This window comes from Hypomesus nipponensis, chromosome 7 (assembly GCF_054491055.1).
Source record: "Hypomesus nipponensis isolate SF chromosome 7, ASM5449105v1, whole genome shotgun sequence".
Taxonomy (NCBI): domain Eukaryota; kingdom Metazoa; phylum Chordata; class Actinopteri; order Osmeriformes; family Osmeridae; genus Hypomesus; species Hypomesus nipponensis.
In genome coordinates, this window is record NC_140367.1 from 1,038,273 (window position 1) to 1,050,000 (window position 11,728).

The following is an 11,728-nucleotide window of genomic DNA, read 5'->3' on the forward strand; positions in this document are numbered from 1 at the left end:
GGGGAAGGGAATTGAAAGGTCAATTCTGATTCATCCCAGCTTTCAGTTACACCAGCATCAGACACTAACAGCCCCCATCACCCACCTAGCAGACATGCCAAGCTGGAGCTGGAAAATGTGCAACACAGAGAGATGTAGCTCTGTCACCTTGTCTCGTCTTTGGCCCAGTGGTTCTCAATCCTGGTCCTCGGGACCCCCTGCCCTGCATGTTTTAGACGTTTCCCTCCTCAAACACACCTGATTCAAATTAATGGGTCGTTATCAGGCCCATTTATTTGAATCAGGTGTGTTGGAGCAGGGAAATATCTAAAACATGCAGGGCAGGGGGTCCCGAGGACCAGGACTGAGAACCACTGTCCTAGACCAGCGCTGCCTACCCTGTTCCTGGAGAGCTACAATCCTGAACGTTTACATTCCAACCCTCATCCAGCACATGTGACATCAACAAAGATCTGGTTGATTAAATGAATCCTGTTTGATGCAGCTGGGGTTGGAGTGTAAACCTACAGGAGGGTGAATGTCCAGCAGCAGAGGTGGGCAGCTCCGGTTGAGATGTTTTCCTGCTCCAACACACCTGCTTCAAATGAGAGCTTGATGAATGACCCAGTCATTTGAACCAGGTGTGTAGGAAGAGGAAAACGTGGAACATGCAGGGCAGGGTGTCTCCGGGGTTGAAGATTATCTGGTTCAATCCCCCCCCCCTCGTACGTTGCCTGACATCAGTGTCTGTGAAAGTAATACATTACTGTAGCTGCTTCATAAACAAAATACACACACACATGCTATATATATCTATGAATCTGTTGTTAAATAAAGTTGATAAAATATCAATGAAACCAAGACAGGAGAATAGTTTCATAATGGTACTCTAATGTTGAAAACACAAAGAGGATTGTGCAACATTATCTTTTACATACTGCAAGCATAGACAGTATGTGCAGTGTTGTGCAATTATTATCTACAGCTTTTGTATGAGTTTAGGTTGGTTGAGGGGCAGTTTTATGGGTGTATGTGAAGCCCACTGTGACGTGCTTGCGTGTAAAAAGGGCTATACAAATACATCTAATTTGATGAGTGAAATCTGTGGATATTACTTTCAGAGTTTTACAATAGTATTTCTTGTCCCGAACTGAAATTGAAACTTCAGTCATATAGACTGAGAGACAAAGAGATAAGATAAGATAACGTATACCTGCATTCGTCCCACAATGCGGAAATTCAAGCATTACAGCAGCAATGTGGTCAGAGGAGTATATAAAGAAAGAAGTAAAAAAATGTGTACAATATATAATAATACAAAGATAACACTAGTTGCATATGGACAGATAAATATAAATATTGCACAGTAGTTTGCACTTTAAGTGTGTCCATGAGTTATTTACAGTGGTTGAGTCCTGTGTGTGTGTGTGTGTGTGTGTGTGTGTGTGTGTGTGTGTGTGTGCAGAAGTGCTGGGTGTACAGTCTCACAGCAGCGGGAAGGAAGGACCTGCAGTACTGCTGCTTCACGCACTAGGGTAAAGGAGCCGGTCGCCAAAGGAGCTGCTCAGTGCAGAGACAGACAGAGTCCTGCATAGGGTGGGATTCACTGTCAATCATTGATGATAGCTTTGCTACCATCCTCCTCTCTCCCACCACCTGCACTGTGTCCAAGGGGCGTCCTAGGACAGCGCTGGCCTTAGATGACTGGAGAGAGAGAGAGAGAGAGAGAGAGAGAGAGAGAGAGAGAGAGAGAGAGAGAGAAAGGAAGAGAGAGGTGAATTTTGAGATGGTTCATGGTTTTCTTTTCTGAGAACAGTAGTTCCTAGGTGGCTGCCTCACTTCCTGTGCTTCCTGTTGGGCTGGCCAATCAGGGCTGTGTTCAGGGGCCTGTTAGATTTGACAGTCAGCAACCTCTTCTCAGGAACAGCTCTGAGACGTTTACAGTACACAGGTAGACACACACGGTGAATACCCCAAGCTGCTGTGAAGCCCCTGCTACAGACACACACACACACATGCACACACACACACACACACACACACACACAGGTACACACACTCATGCACATATGAATACACACATGCACACACACACTGTCATCCGGAGCTGACTGACACTGTGGTTGCTGGAGCTTCTGGTAAACCCGAGTAGAGGCTTTACCAGCACTCACAGCTGACAACACTGGGGCTTTCTGATGCTGTCACAGGGGCACAGCCAGGGGGTCGGGGCTACAGGTGAAAGGTCAGCCAAAAGCAATGTATAACTCATGTTAATCTTCCTTGTTCAATCCAATGGGCTTCATTGGCATTGAAGAACAAAAGGCTTATATTAAGCAGCAGTGGAACTACAGATATATTTGTTATCCATATCATTCACAGCCTTAAACATTCTCATATTTATACAAAAAGACACACATAATAACTAAACGGATACATACATGTAACTACATTACACAAAGTGTATAACTGCAGTTTACATCGACAAATGAACACACACACGATACACACACTGTGGCCCTGGGGGTGCAATCAATGCTAGGCAAGTCTTTGATCACCGTTATGCTTGCACCAGTGTTTGTTTAAAGTGTTGCTATGTACTTTGTCACTGTTTGTTTAATTAGTTTCATATGAATAACAAATAAATCATGCGTCATGCACACAGGTATGGATGTGCATGTGTCTTTGTGTATATGTACTGCATGTGGGTGTGGGTGTGTCTGTGTGAATCATCAGATGCACTGTGTAAACTTATCATTAACCTCCTCTTTGAAGTGAACTGGTTGTGTTACCAGTGTTATCACGGGATCTGTTAATCACATACCTTCCCTTGAGCACTCACTCAACCATCACCACACTCAACAATCCACACGCCCGACATCAAATTGATTCATGAAAGCCCAGCTTCTCTGGAGTTTTCCATAACTACACACACACACACACACACTCTCATGTTTGGACACACACACTTTTCAGCTGCCAGCTTTTAATTGGAAGACTTACATGCACAAAAGCAGGTTACATTAACACATACACCAACTATATATTAACCTCACCTCATATTTTCACAGAAAAAAAATATGTCTTTGAGTCAAGGAGGTTAATCCAAGCATTACTGCCAGTCTGCACAGTCACAAACTGAACCTTTCATTGAAAGTACAACACCAGTTTTTATCTATTCTTCACTTCTGGTAAAGTGTTGACCTCAGCTTCACAGACAAGAAGCAAATACAAAAATATAAGCAGAAATTAAAATACAATGTTGGAACCATCCAAATCATCATCCTAATCCTCATCATCTTTCTCCTTCTCTGTATCATCAACAATACAGACAGTTTATACTAATAATTATTCTCATTTTGAATCTTTTCACAACTGTTTCAACTCTTTTTAAAAGTGAAACTAACTACAATATCATGAGTTGACAAATATTGCTTTTTCACTAAAAACAACTTTTTGAGATGAATACAAAAGAACACGAAACACAAACACACAGGCGTCTTCTTTCCATCTCCAAGGTGACGTGGTCCGTCTCCAAGGTGACGTGGGAAGGAGACATTCCGGGGGTTGTCTATATTTTGTTAAGTGGGCGTGTCCAGGAAGTGATGTCACCCCTGCTTTGTCTTCTTCCAGCGACGCCAGCCCCGCCCCATCACATATCCCCCTGTCACCAGGCCCTTCATCTCCGTCAGAGCCTTGTTCACCATGCCGGGATCTGACAGCTGAACACACACACCAAGCAACAGCACAATAGTGTATGAGTATTCATTCAGCAGTATATCGAGTTGAATTGGTTAAACTCCTCAGTGTAAATGATGCCCACCCGTGCTGTCGAAGAGCTAACTTTTGGGTGGCGTAGCAGGTTAAAGCCGTGTTTGTAAAGGTGATGGTCGTGTTGGCCAATCAGAGCACCTGAGTTACTACCCCCAATACGGGTCATGAGGAAGTGATACAATCACACCTGCTACGCTGGAACTACCTGATGGAATGTTTGTCTGAGGAATGCAACCGACCTTCTCGCTGGCGGACTGAAGCATGTGTAGCTGCAGCGTGGCCATGTCTCTGGCTTTCAGACTGGACAGAGGCTGGGACTGGAACACAACACAAACAGGAGTCACACTGGGCTCAGACCCAGACAGGAAGTTGAACATTAACCCAAACTCCAACACAAGGGGGGTATGACATAGAACACATATTACAAACTGAGGTCAGATCATGGAAGGGAACAAAATGAACATGCAAAACCTAATAAACACATGCTTGCACTAGAACCAAGCACATTGTTCCATTTACCTGGTTCCCTGCGTTCCAATTGGCCTTGTGGTACAGTCCGTCACAACTCTTCTCCTTCTGCAAGCCAATGGGAAACAGTGATGAGTCGATGGCTCAAAGTGATTGGGCCAGAGACAACAACTTGGCCCGCCCGCCCTCCCTTCCCTTACCACTTTGACGCATCGCTGCATGGCAGCCATGAAGGCCTTCAGGTGAGGGTGTTGACCTGTTTTCAGGAGAACGTCCTCAAAGAAGTCTAGGACCTTCAGCAGAACACAGCCGTGGAGTTTCTGGAACGAGGAACGAGAACCTCCACGTTAGAACCACAAACGATATAGTCGGAGAAACGAACATCTTAAGAACTCGGCTGAGAGTGTCACATGATCACATTTTAGAATTGGGATGAAATGGGAGGGGGTGAAAACACACATCATGTTAGACTGTTCTGATGCCTCAGCTGGTGTCCCTGCTTCTTCAACACAGCCTCTCTCCCTCCTCCCTCACTGAGGGTAGACCTAGCTGAACACAGCCTCTCTCCCTCCTCCCTCACTGAGGGTAGACGTAGCTGGAGCAGGAGTCAGATGTTCAGCTGGTACTGGATGAAGGACTCACCTTCATCTGTTTGATCTTACGGAAGTTCATCACGTCCAGAAGGATTCGTTCATCATGCACCAAGTCATTCTGGACAGAGGAAAGAGAGGGTCAGATCAGCCAGTCAGACATTTGGACAGCCAGCCAGCCTGCCAGTCAGTCAGAGTGCCTGCCAGCCTGCCAGTCAGCCAGTCAGCCAGTCAGCCAGTCAGCCAGTCAGCCAGTCAGCTAGTCAGCCAGTCAGTCAGCCAGTCAGCCAGTCAGCCAGTCAGCCAGTCAGCCAGTCAGCCAGTCAGCCAGTCAGCCAGCCAGTCAGCCAGTCAGCCAGTCAGCCAGTCAGCCAGTCAGCCAGTCAGCCAGCCAGCCAGTCAGCCAGTCAGCCAGTCAGTCAGTCAGCCAGTCCATGAGTCAGCGGGTCACATGATATCATTAGGGTTTACAGCAGTGTTGAATTAAACCCACGTGTCTGTAGATAACATTGTCCTGTACTTACGATGTCATGGGCAGTCCTATTCAGCAGTCTGCCCAGAGTGTGCAGATCAGCGCAGGCAGCCTTCCCATCCGCACACCTGGCTCCCCTCCTGGGCTGCACGCTCTGCTGCCCTCTCCTGGCCTGCGCGCTCTGCTGCCCCCAAAGGGTCAGGAGGACCAGCACCCTCACCAGCCACGGGAGCCTGGGCAGCATCCTCTCTGCCGGGGGACCGGGACCTGCTTCTGGTGCTGCTGCTGGTCTTGGTCTTGGTCTTGGTCTTGGTCTTGGTCTTGGTCTTGGTCTTGGTCTTGGTCTTGGTCTTGGTCTTGGTCTTGGTCTTGGTCTTGGTCTTGGTCTTGGTCTTGGTCTTGGTCCTGGCCTGGGTCTCTGTGAGCAGTGAGGTCTCTCCTGCCACCAATGAGAACAGATACGTTCAGGTAACTGAAAGCAACCTTCTTGTGGAACTTAATTTAGGTGGTCCTCTGACTGCTTCTTTAGCTACCTGTTAGGCAGGACACCTCATTGACTGATTCTTTAGCTACCTGTTTGGCAGGAAACCTCACTGACTGGCTCTCTAAAAACCTGGTTGTCTTGCTGACGACACCTGCCTGCCAAGTTACCTGACTGACTGTGTTCGTATGTCTGCCTTCCACCTTTGAGTCCTGACTTATATAGACTTCCTGACTCTCCTCCCTCTCCCTCCCTCCCTCCCCCACTCCCTCCCTCCCTCTTTCCCTCTCCCTCTTCCTTCCCTTTTCTCCCCGCCCACCATGAAGTAGGTCACCTGCAGGAGGATGCTGGACCTCCCTGCCCAGCTCAGCAGACCCCTCTCCTGGTTCCACTGGTCCAGAAGCCCAGAGGAACAAGGTTCTGAGGGTTCAACACCATGACCCTCTCTCTCTCTCTCTCCCTCTGACTCTGTCTCTCTGTCTCTCTGTCTCTCTGTCTCTTTGTCTCTCTCAGCTTGTAGTTAGAGAGCATGTGGTGATGGGTGGAAACTCTATCCAGGTCACGGTATGTCAGGGTCTCTGTGTGTCCTAGATAGTGAACAAGCCGCAGCGTAAAGGAGCTCTGAGAGAAGGGGGGCAGGAAGGGGAGTGGGCAGCAGAGGAACGTTTGAGGCGAAGCATGGCCGTGTGACCTCCTTCGCCCACGCTCTGCTGGGGGGCCTTCATCTGGTCAGGTCACCACTCCTCTGGCTTGCAAACACCTCAGTGTCTTCAGAAAACCAGACACGCTGTAAAGGCTGAGGTATGGACATGATAAGGTTTAAGAGTGAGGCGATGGTTACTTCAGATAAGACATACGTTCATGTTAATAGAGGTGTCAACATATGTATTAATAAACACATTAAAGGATGTATTGACATGCATGCGGATAGAAGTTTTGATAAGCATGTTGATAGATGTATTGATAAAACACACCAACAGAGGTATTACTGTAATAAGCTGAGAGCTGACCCTTGACCCTTGACCCTTGACCCCTGCTCTCTCTCAGATAAACAACCCTCTCAAGCACTGGATTAGATTATTTAGATTATTTCCTTCCATCCTATCTTCCTGGAGGATAGAGCCAGGACGAAGCTACATCTCTTTACCCTGAATGCTCTGTTCTCATCTGGGGCTTGGCACACCTCTCCATTCACTGTTCTGAAAAAGCTTCTATGTCGTTCATGTCCTTGAACATTATTTTGAGACACATTTATTCACATCACCATTATTGCACACAAAGGCTAACTTTTTAATTTCTTGTGTTTAGGAATGTCAGAAGTCTACAGTCGTTAGCAAGCACACACACACACACACACACACACAGAAACAATGACACACACACTGTTTATTGGTTGTCATCAGTCACTAGCAGGTTTCTTCTAGATGAAGACAGCTGCTGCTTGGGTCTCAGCAGGGATACTACAGGTAGGATTTTAATTGATAAAATTGATAAAAACTATTTATTTTTATTTTATTTTTTATGCTACTGTGTAGTTGTTGCTTGCCAAGTAAAAATAATTTCCCAATTACGTAAGAGAAACGCATTGTCTTGGGCATGTTGGGATGAAAACATGAATCCTCCTCTCCTCCTTCTCTGACCTAGTTGCGTAACTGCTGGGAAGAGGCAGTTTGTCTGGTTCTTCCTCTTGCACCCTCCCAGACGCTGTGTTCCCAGGTTGAGAGATCAAAACACAATGCATATCCTGAAGCAGTATTCATTACCTAGAACATGATAGCTTTTGTTGTTGTGAAGAAATGCAGATGCAGGATTTTGTGCGGCCTTCTTCCTCCCAGCTTTGAACGCTGCGATGCCAAGATGCTTTAAGGCCCTTATCTGCCACTGAGCCAGTTTGGTGAGAACATCACCAGTAGCTTACACACCTCACACGCATGGGGCCAGTGGGGTTTTTTGTCACGCATGTCTGCATGTGTGTGTGTGTGTGTGTGTGTGTGCTATGTTTAGAAGAATGCTGTTCCGGCTGTTTTTGTTTCCTCGACTGTATGACATTAGTCGTGACTCATCAACCCTGCTTTCTCCAACTTGTACTGTTTCCACTTGTGTGTGTCTGTGATGTCTCTATGTGTGTATATTTGTGTGTGTGTACTGTGACCGTGCTTATGTGTGTGTGTGTGTGTGTGTCTGTGTGTGTGTGTGTTTGTGTGTGTGTGTCTGTGTGTGTGTGTGTGTGCGTGTGTTTGTGTGTGTGTGTTTCATTAAAAGTTTAAATCCTCACAACATGTTTCATCATTCTTGTCAGTTTATTTAGTCATCGAGATTCCCCAGTCCACTTACAGTAATAAATACATTAAATGTATTGATGATAAAAAAAACACAGATTATGTTAACAACGATAATATACGATTGTGTACAATGTGAAAAACAATATTATTAAAATAAATAATTATTATATTATATATTATAAAATAGAATAAATAGAATTTAGTTAAACAATAGCTGCATCTCGGGGAGAGGTGGGGTTGGCCAGGCCGGAGGGACGTCTAGCCCCGGGGGGTTTTGGTCCTCTGAGCTTGTCGTCTCCTCCTCCTCATCTGAAGCCTCTTGAAATGCTGCCCCAGGCGGGACGCCTCCTCATACACCCTCTTCAGCTCCCACAGGGAGTTACTCTGCACCTGCACGTCTTCAGTCTGAGGGAGGGAGGGAGGGAGGCTCAGTGAGTTCCAGCCTTAGCTTCCAGCCCCGCCCCCAGCCCCGCCTCCAGCCCCGCCCCCAGCCCCGCCTCCAGCCCCGCCCCCAGCCCCGCCCCCAGCCTAACAGGCCCGGCCTGTGCCTCAGCCCTGCAGGAACACTCACCTTAATGCTCCAGAGCTTCTTCACAACCTTCCCAATCTCCACGTGGCGAGGGAAGTAGTGCTTCTGGATCTCTTTGATTCTCTTCAGGACCTGAGCCCGGGTCAGGTCTCCTTCCTGCTCCCCCTCCCCCTGCTGCTCCCCCTGCTGCTCCCCCTCCTGCTCCCCCTGCTGCCCCGCCATCTGCCCCAGCATCTTCACATACACCTCCAGGGCCAGGCCCATCAGGACTGCCTTTTCTGAATCCTGAGAGAGAGTAGGAGAGAGACATAGAGAGAGAGAGAGAGAGAGAGAGAGAGAGAGAGAGAGAGAGAGAGAGAGAGGTGAGGTGAGGTGAGGTGAGGGGAGGGGAGGAGAGGGGGGAGGGGAGGGAAGGGGAGGGGAGTACAGGAGAGGAGAGGAGAGGAGAGGAGAGGAGAGGAGAGGAGAGGAGAGGAGAGGAGAGGAGAGGAGAGGAGAGGAGAGGAGAGGGGAAGGCAGGGGAGAAGAGAGGAGGGGAGGGGAGGGGAGAGGAGAGGAGAGGAGAGGAGAGGAGAGGAGAGGAGAGGAGAGGAGAGGAGAGGAGAGGAGAGGAGAGGAGAGGAGAGGAGAGGAGAGGAGAGGAGAGGAGAGGAGAGGAGAGGAGAGGAGAGGAGAAGAGGGGAGGGGAGTAGATACAGGAGAGGAGAGCAGAGCAGAGCAGAGCAGAGCAGAGCAGAGCAGAGCAGAGCAGAGCAGAGCAGAGCAGAGCAGAGCAGAGGGGAGGGGAGGGTTCTTTTGAGTTCTTTTCAAGGATCTTACCTCCAACTTGGAGTTGAGGAGCTCTGCAGGAAACACAGGAGAACCCCAGGAACGTTTGCTCTCTTGAAGTTTCTACAGAGAGAGAGAGAGAGAGAGAGAGAGAGAGAGAGAGAGAGAGAGAGAGAGGGAGAAAGGGAGTAAGGGAGAAAGGGAGAAAGGGAGAAAGGGAGAAAGAGAGAGGAGTAAGGGAGGGAGGGAGAGAGAGAGAGACAGGAGTAACGGAGAGGGAGAGAGGAGAGAGGAGAGAGAGAGAAGAGAGAGAGAGAGAAAGAGAGAAGAGAGAGAGAGAGAGGGAGGGAGGGAGGGAGGGAGGGAGGGAGGGAGGGAGGGAGGGAGGGAGGGAGGGAGGGAGGGAGGGAGGGAGGGAGGGAGGGAGGGAGGGAGAGTTGTTTGAGTTGTTAGACTTCTGATCAGTTGTTCTGTTGTTGTTTAAGGGGGTTTAAGGGTTGTGTCAGAACCCAGTGATATGTGAGTAGGAGGGTGTGGAGGTGGTTGGGTCCTCAGAGAACCTGGGTCCCCATCAGGCGTGACATCACCATGATCTCATTTGGTTTCAGTAGATAGCTGTGAATGTGTAGGCAGCAAAGCTAACAGGTGCTAACAGGTGCTACTGGCCTGTCACACCGACCACAGACCCTGTCCCCAGACCCTGTCCACAAACCCTGTCCACAGACCCTGTCCACAGACCCTGTCCACAGACCCTGTCCACAGACCCTGTCCACAGACCCTGTCCACAGACCCTGTCCCAGATTCTGTCCACAGACCCTGTCCACAGACCTTGTCCCAGACCCTGTCCACAGACCCTGTCCACAGACCCTGTCCCAGATTCTGTCTACAGACCCTGTCCCCAGACCCTGTCCACAAACCCTGTCCACAAACCCTGTCCACAGACCCTGTCCCCAGACCCTGTCCACAAACCCTGTCCACAAACCCTGTCCACAAACCCTGTCCACAGACCCTGTCCACAAACCCTGTCCACAGACCCTGTCCACAGACCCTGTCCACAGACCCTGTCCACAAACCCTGTCCACAGACCCTGTCCCAGATTCTGTCCACAGACCCTGTCCACAGACCTTGTCCCAGACCCTGTCCACAGACCCTGTCCACAGACCCTGTCCCAGATTCTGTCTACAGACCCTGTCCCCAGACCCTGTCCACAAACCCTGTCCACAAACCCTGTCCACAGACCCTGTCCACAGACCCTGTCCACAAACCCTGTCCACAGACCCTGTCCCAGACCCTGTCCAGATTCTGTCCACAGACCCTGTCCCAGATTCTGTCCACAGACCCTGTCCACAGACCCTGTCCACAGACCCTGTCCATAGACCCTGTCCCAGACCCTGTCCACAGACCCTGTCCAGATTCTGTCCACAGACCCTGTCCACAGACCCTGTCCCAGATTCTGTCCACAGACCCTGTCCCAGATTCTGTCCACAGCATGTACCAGTCATCCCACAGTCATCAGGATGTCCAGGTGAACCAGGGTAGTGCCCAGCCCAGAGAAAAGGTCTGACACCAGGGATCTAACAGATGCATTTGCGTTTACATTTGTACTCATCATAAAATAGAACTGCCTTTGTATTTGGTGTAGACCAGCCAAGTCAGCTAAAATACCCTAGCCTTGGGGTTCACCTGTAACCCCTGACCTCTGCCCCCTAACCCTCTATGCCATACGGGCCTCTATGAGAGAGAGAGAGGGAGAGAGGAGAGAGAGAGAGAGAGAGAGAGAGAGAGAGAGAGAGAGAGAGAGAGAGAGAGAAAGAGAGAGAGAGATACTCACATGTTGCTTTATCAGTTTCTGGATGTTGCTGTCCATGGCGTCCGACAGGAACGCTGAGTCCACTCTGGCTTCCCCCATCCAGCAGAGCATGACACAGAGGCACACTGCTGCCCCGCTCCACACAGGCCTGGTACTCATCCCAACCTGCGCACAATCACCAGACGTCACACCCTGTCTCACTCAGCCTGCAGCCTGATCTGGAGTTCAGCCTTCAGCGTGGTGGACGACTCTGGAAGCCTGTGACAATGTTGCTGTCTCAGGCTCTGCAGGGGTATATATACCAACAGAGGTGTGAAAATGTGGGTTCCCTGACTGAGAAGTCAGTTTCCTCTAAACTTACACAGACGCTCCTCTCTTGTCAGACACCCCTCCCCCTGCTGGGGTCCAGGACTCCCCCAGGAAGTAGTGAGGCTGGTGCTGATGATACTTCCTGTTGTCAGGGATGTTCAGCTTTTGACGTTTTCGTTGTTTCTCAGTTTCTCTGGAAAAGAGACATCTACGTTTCTGCTGTAAGGAGAACTTAAAGAAATGTGTGTACCTGCGTGCGTGTGTGTGTG

General features: G+C 49.3%; 2 protein-coding genes across 2 annotated transcripts; both read right to left on the bottom strand.

The window, feature by feature from the left end:
- Positions 1-3,560: 3,560 nt before the first annotated feature.
- On the bottom strand, positions 3,561-5,935 carry LOC146276272 (uncharacterized). The gene is made up of 6 exons (XM_084701958.1): positions 5,333-5,935; positions 4,861-4,929; positions 4,419-4,538; positions 4,270-4,326; positions 3,990-4,067; positions 3,561-3,698 (listed from the first exon to the last, which is right to left on the bottom strand). Exons 1-6 carry the CDS (start codon positions 5,522-5,524, stop codon positions 3,585-3,587), a joined length of 630 nt encoding a protein of 209 aa, XP_084558084.1. The 5' UTR covers positions 5,525-5,935; the 3' UTR covers positions 3,561-3,584.
- A 2,239-nt stretch (positions 5,936-8,174) lies between these two features.
- On the bottom strand, positions 8,175-11,309 carry LOC146276273 (interferon gamma-like). Its single transcript, XM_084701987.1, has 4 exons — positions 11,172-11,309; positions 9,392-9,463; positions 8,615-8,857; positions 8,175-8,448 (listed from the first exon to the last, which is right to left on the bottom strand). Exons 1-4 carry the CDS (start codon positions 11,307-11,309, stop codon positions 8,302-8,304), a joined length of 600 nt encoding a protein of 199 aa, XP_084558113.1. The 3' UTR covers positions 8,175-8,301.
- Between the last annotated feature and the right edge of the window lie 419 nt (positions 11,310-11,728).

Bases quoted from the DNA above. Each gene is read 5' to 3' on its own strand.
- LOC146276272 (XM_084701958.1), bottom strand. From the start codon at position 5,524: ATGCTGCCCAGGCTCCCGTGGCTGGTGAGGGTGCTGGTCCTCCTGACC. The intron at 4,930-5,332 runs GTAAGTACAGGA...TCCTCTGTCCAG, and splicing joins ATAGGACTGCCCATGACATC to AATGACTTGGTGCATGATGA. The intron at 3,699-3,989 runs GTCGGTTGCATT...GTGTGTGTTCAG, and splicing joins TTCAGTCCGCCAGCGAGAAG to CTGTCAGATCCCGGCATGGT.
- LOC146276273 (XM_084701987.1), bottom strand. From the start codon at position 11,309: ATGAGTACCAGGCCTGTGTGGAGCGGGGCAGCAGTGTGCCTCTGTGTC. The intron at 8,858-9,391 runs GTAAGATCCTTG...ACTCTCTCTCAG, and splicing joins TCCTCAACTCCAAGTTGGAG to GATTCAGAAAAGGCAGTCCT. The intron at 8,449-8,614 runs GTGAGTGTTCCT...TCCCTCCCTCAG, and splicing joins AGAAGCTCTGGAGCATTAAG to ACTGAAGACGTGCAGGTGCA.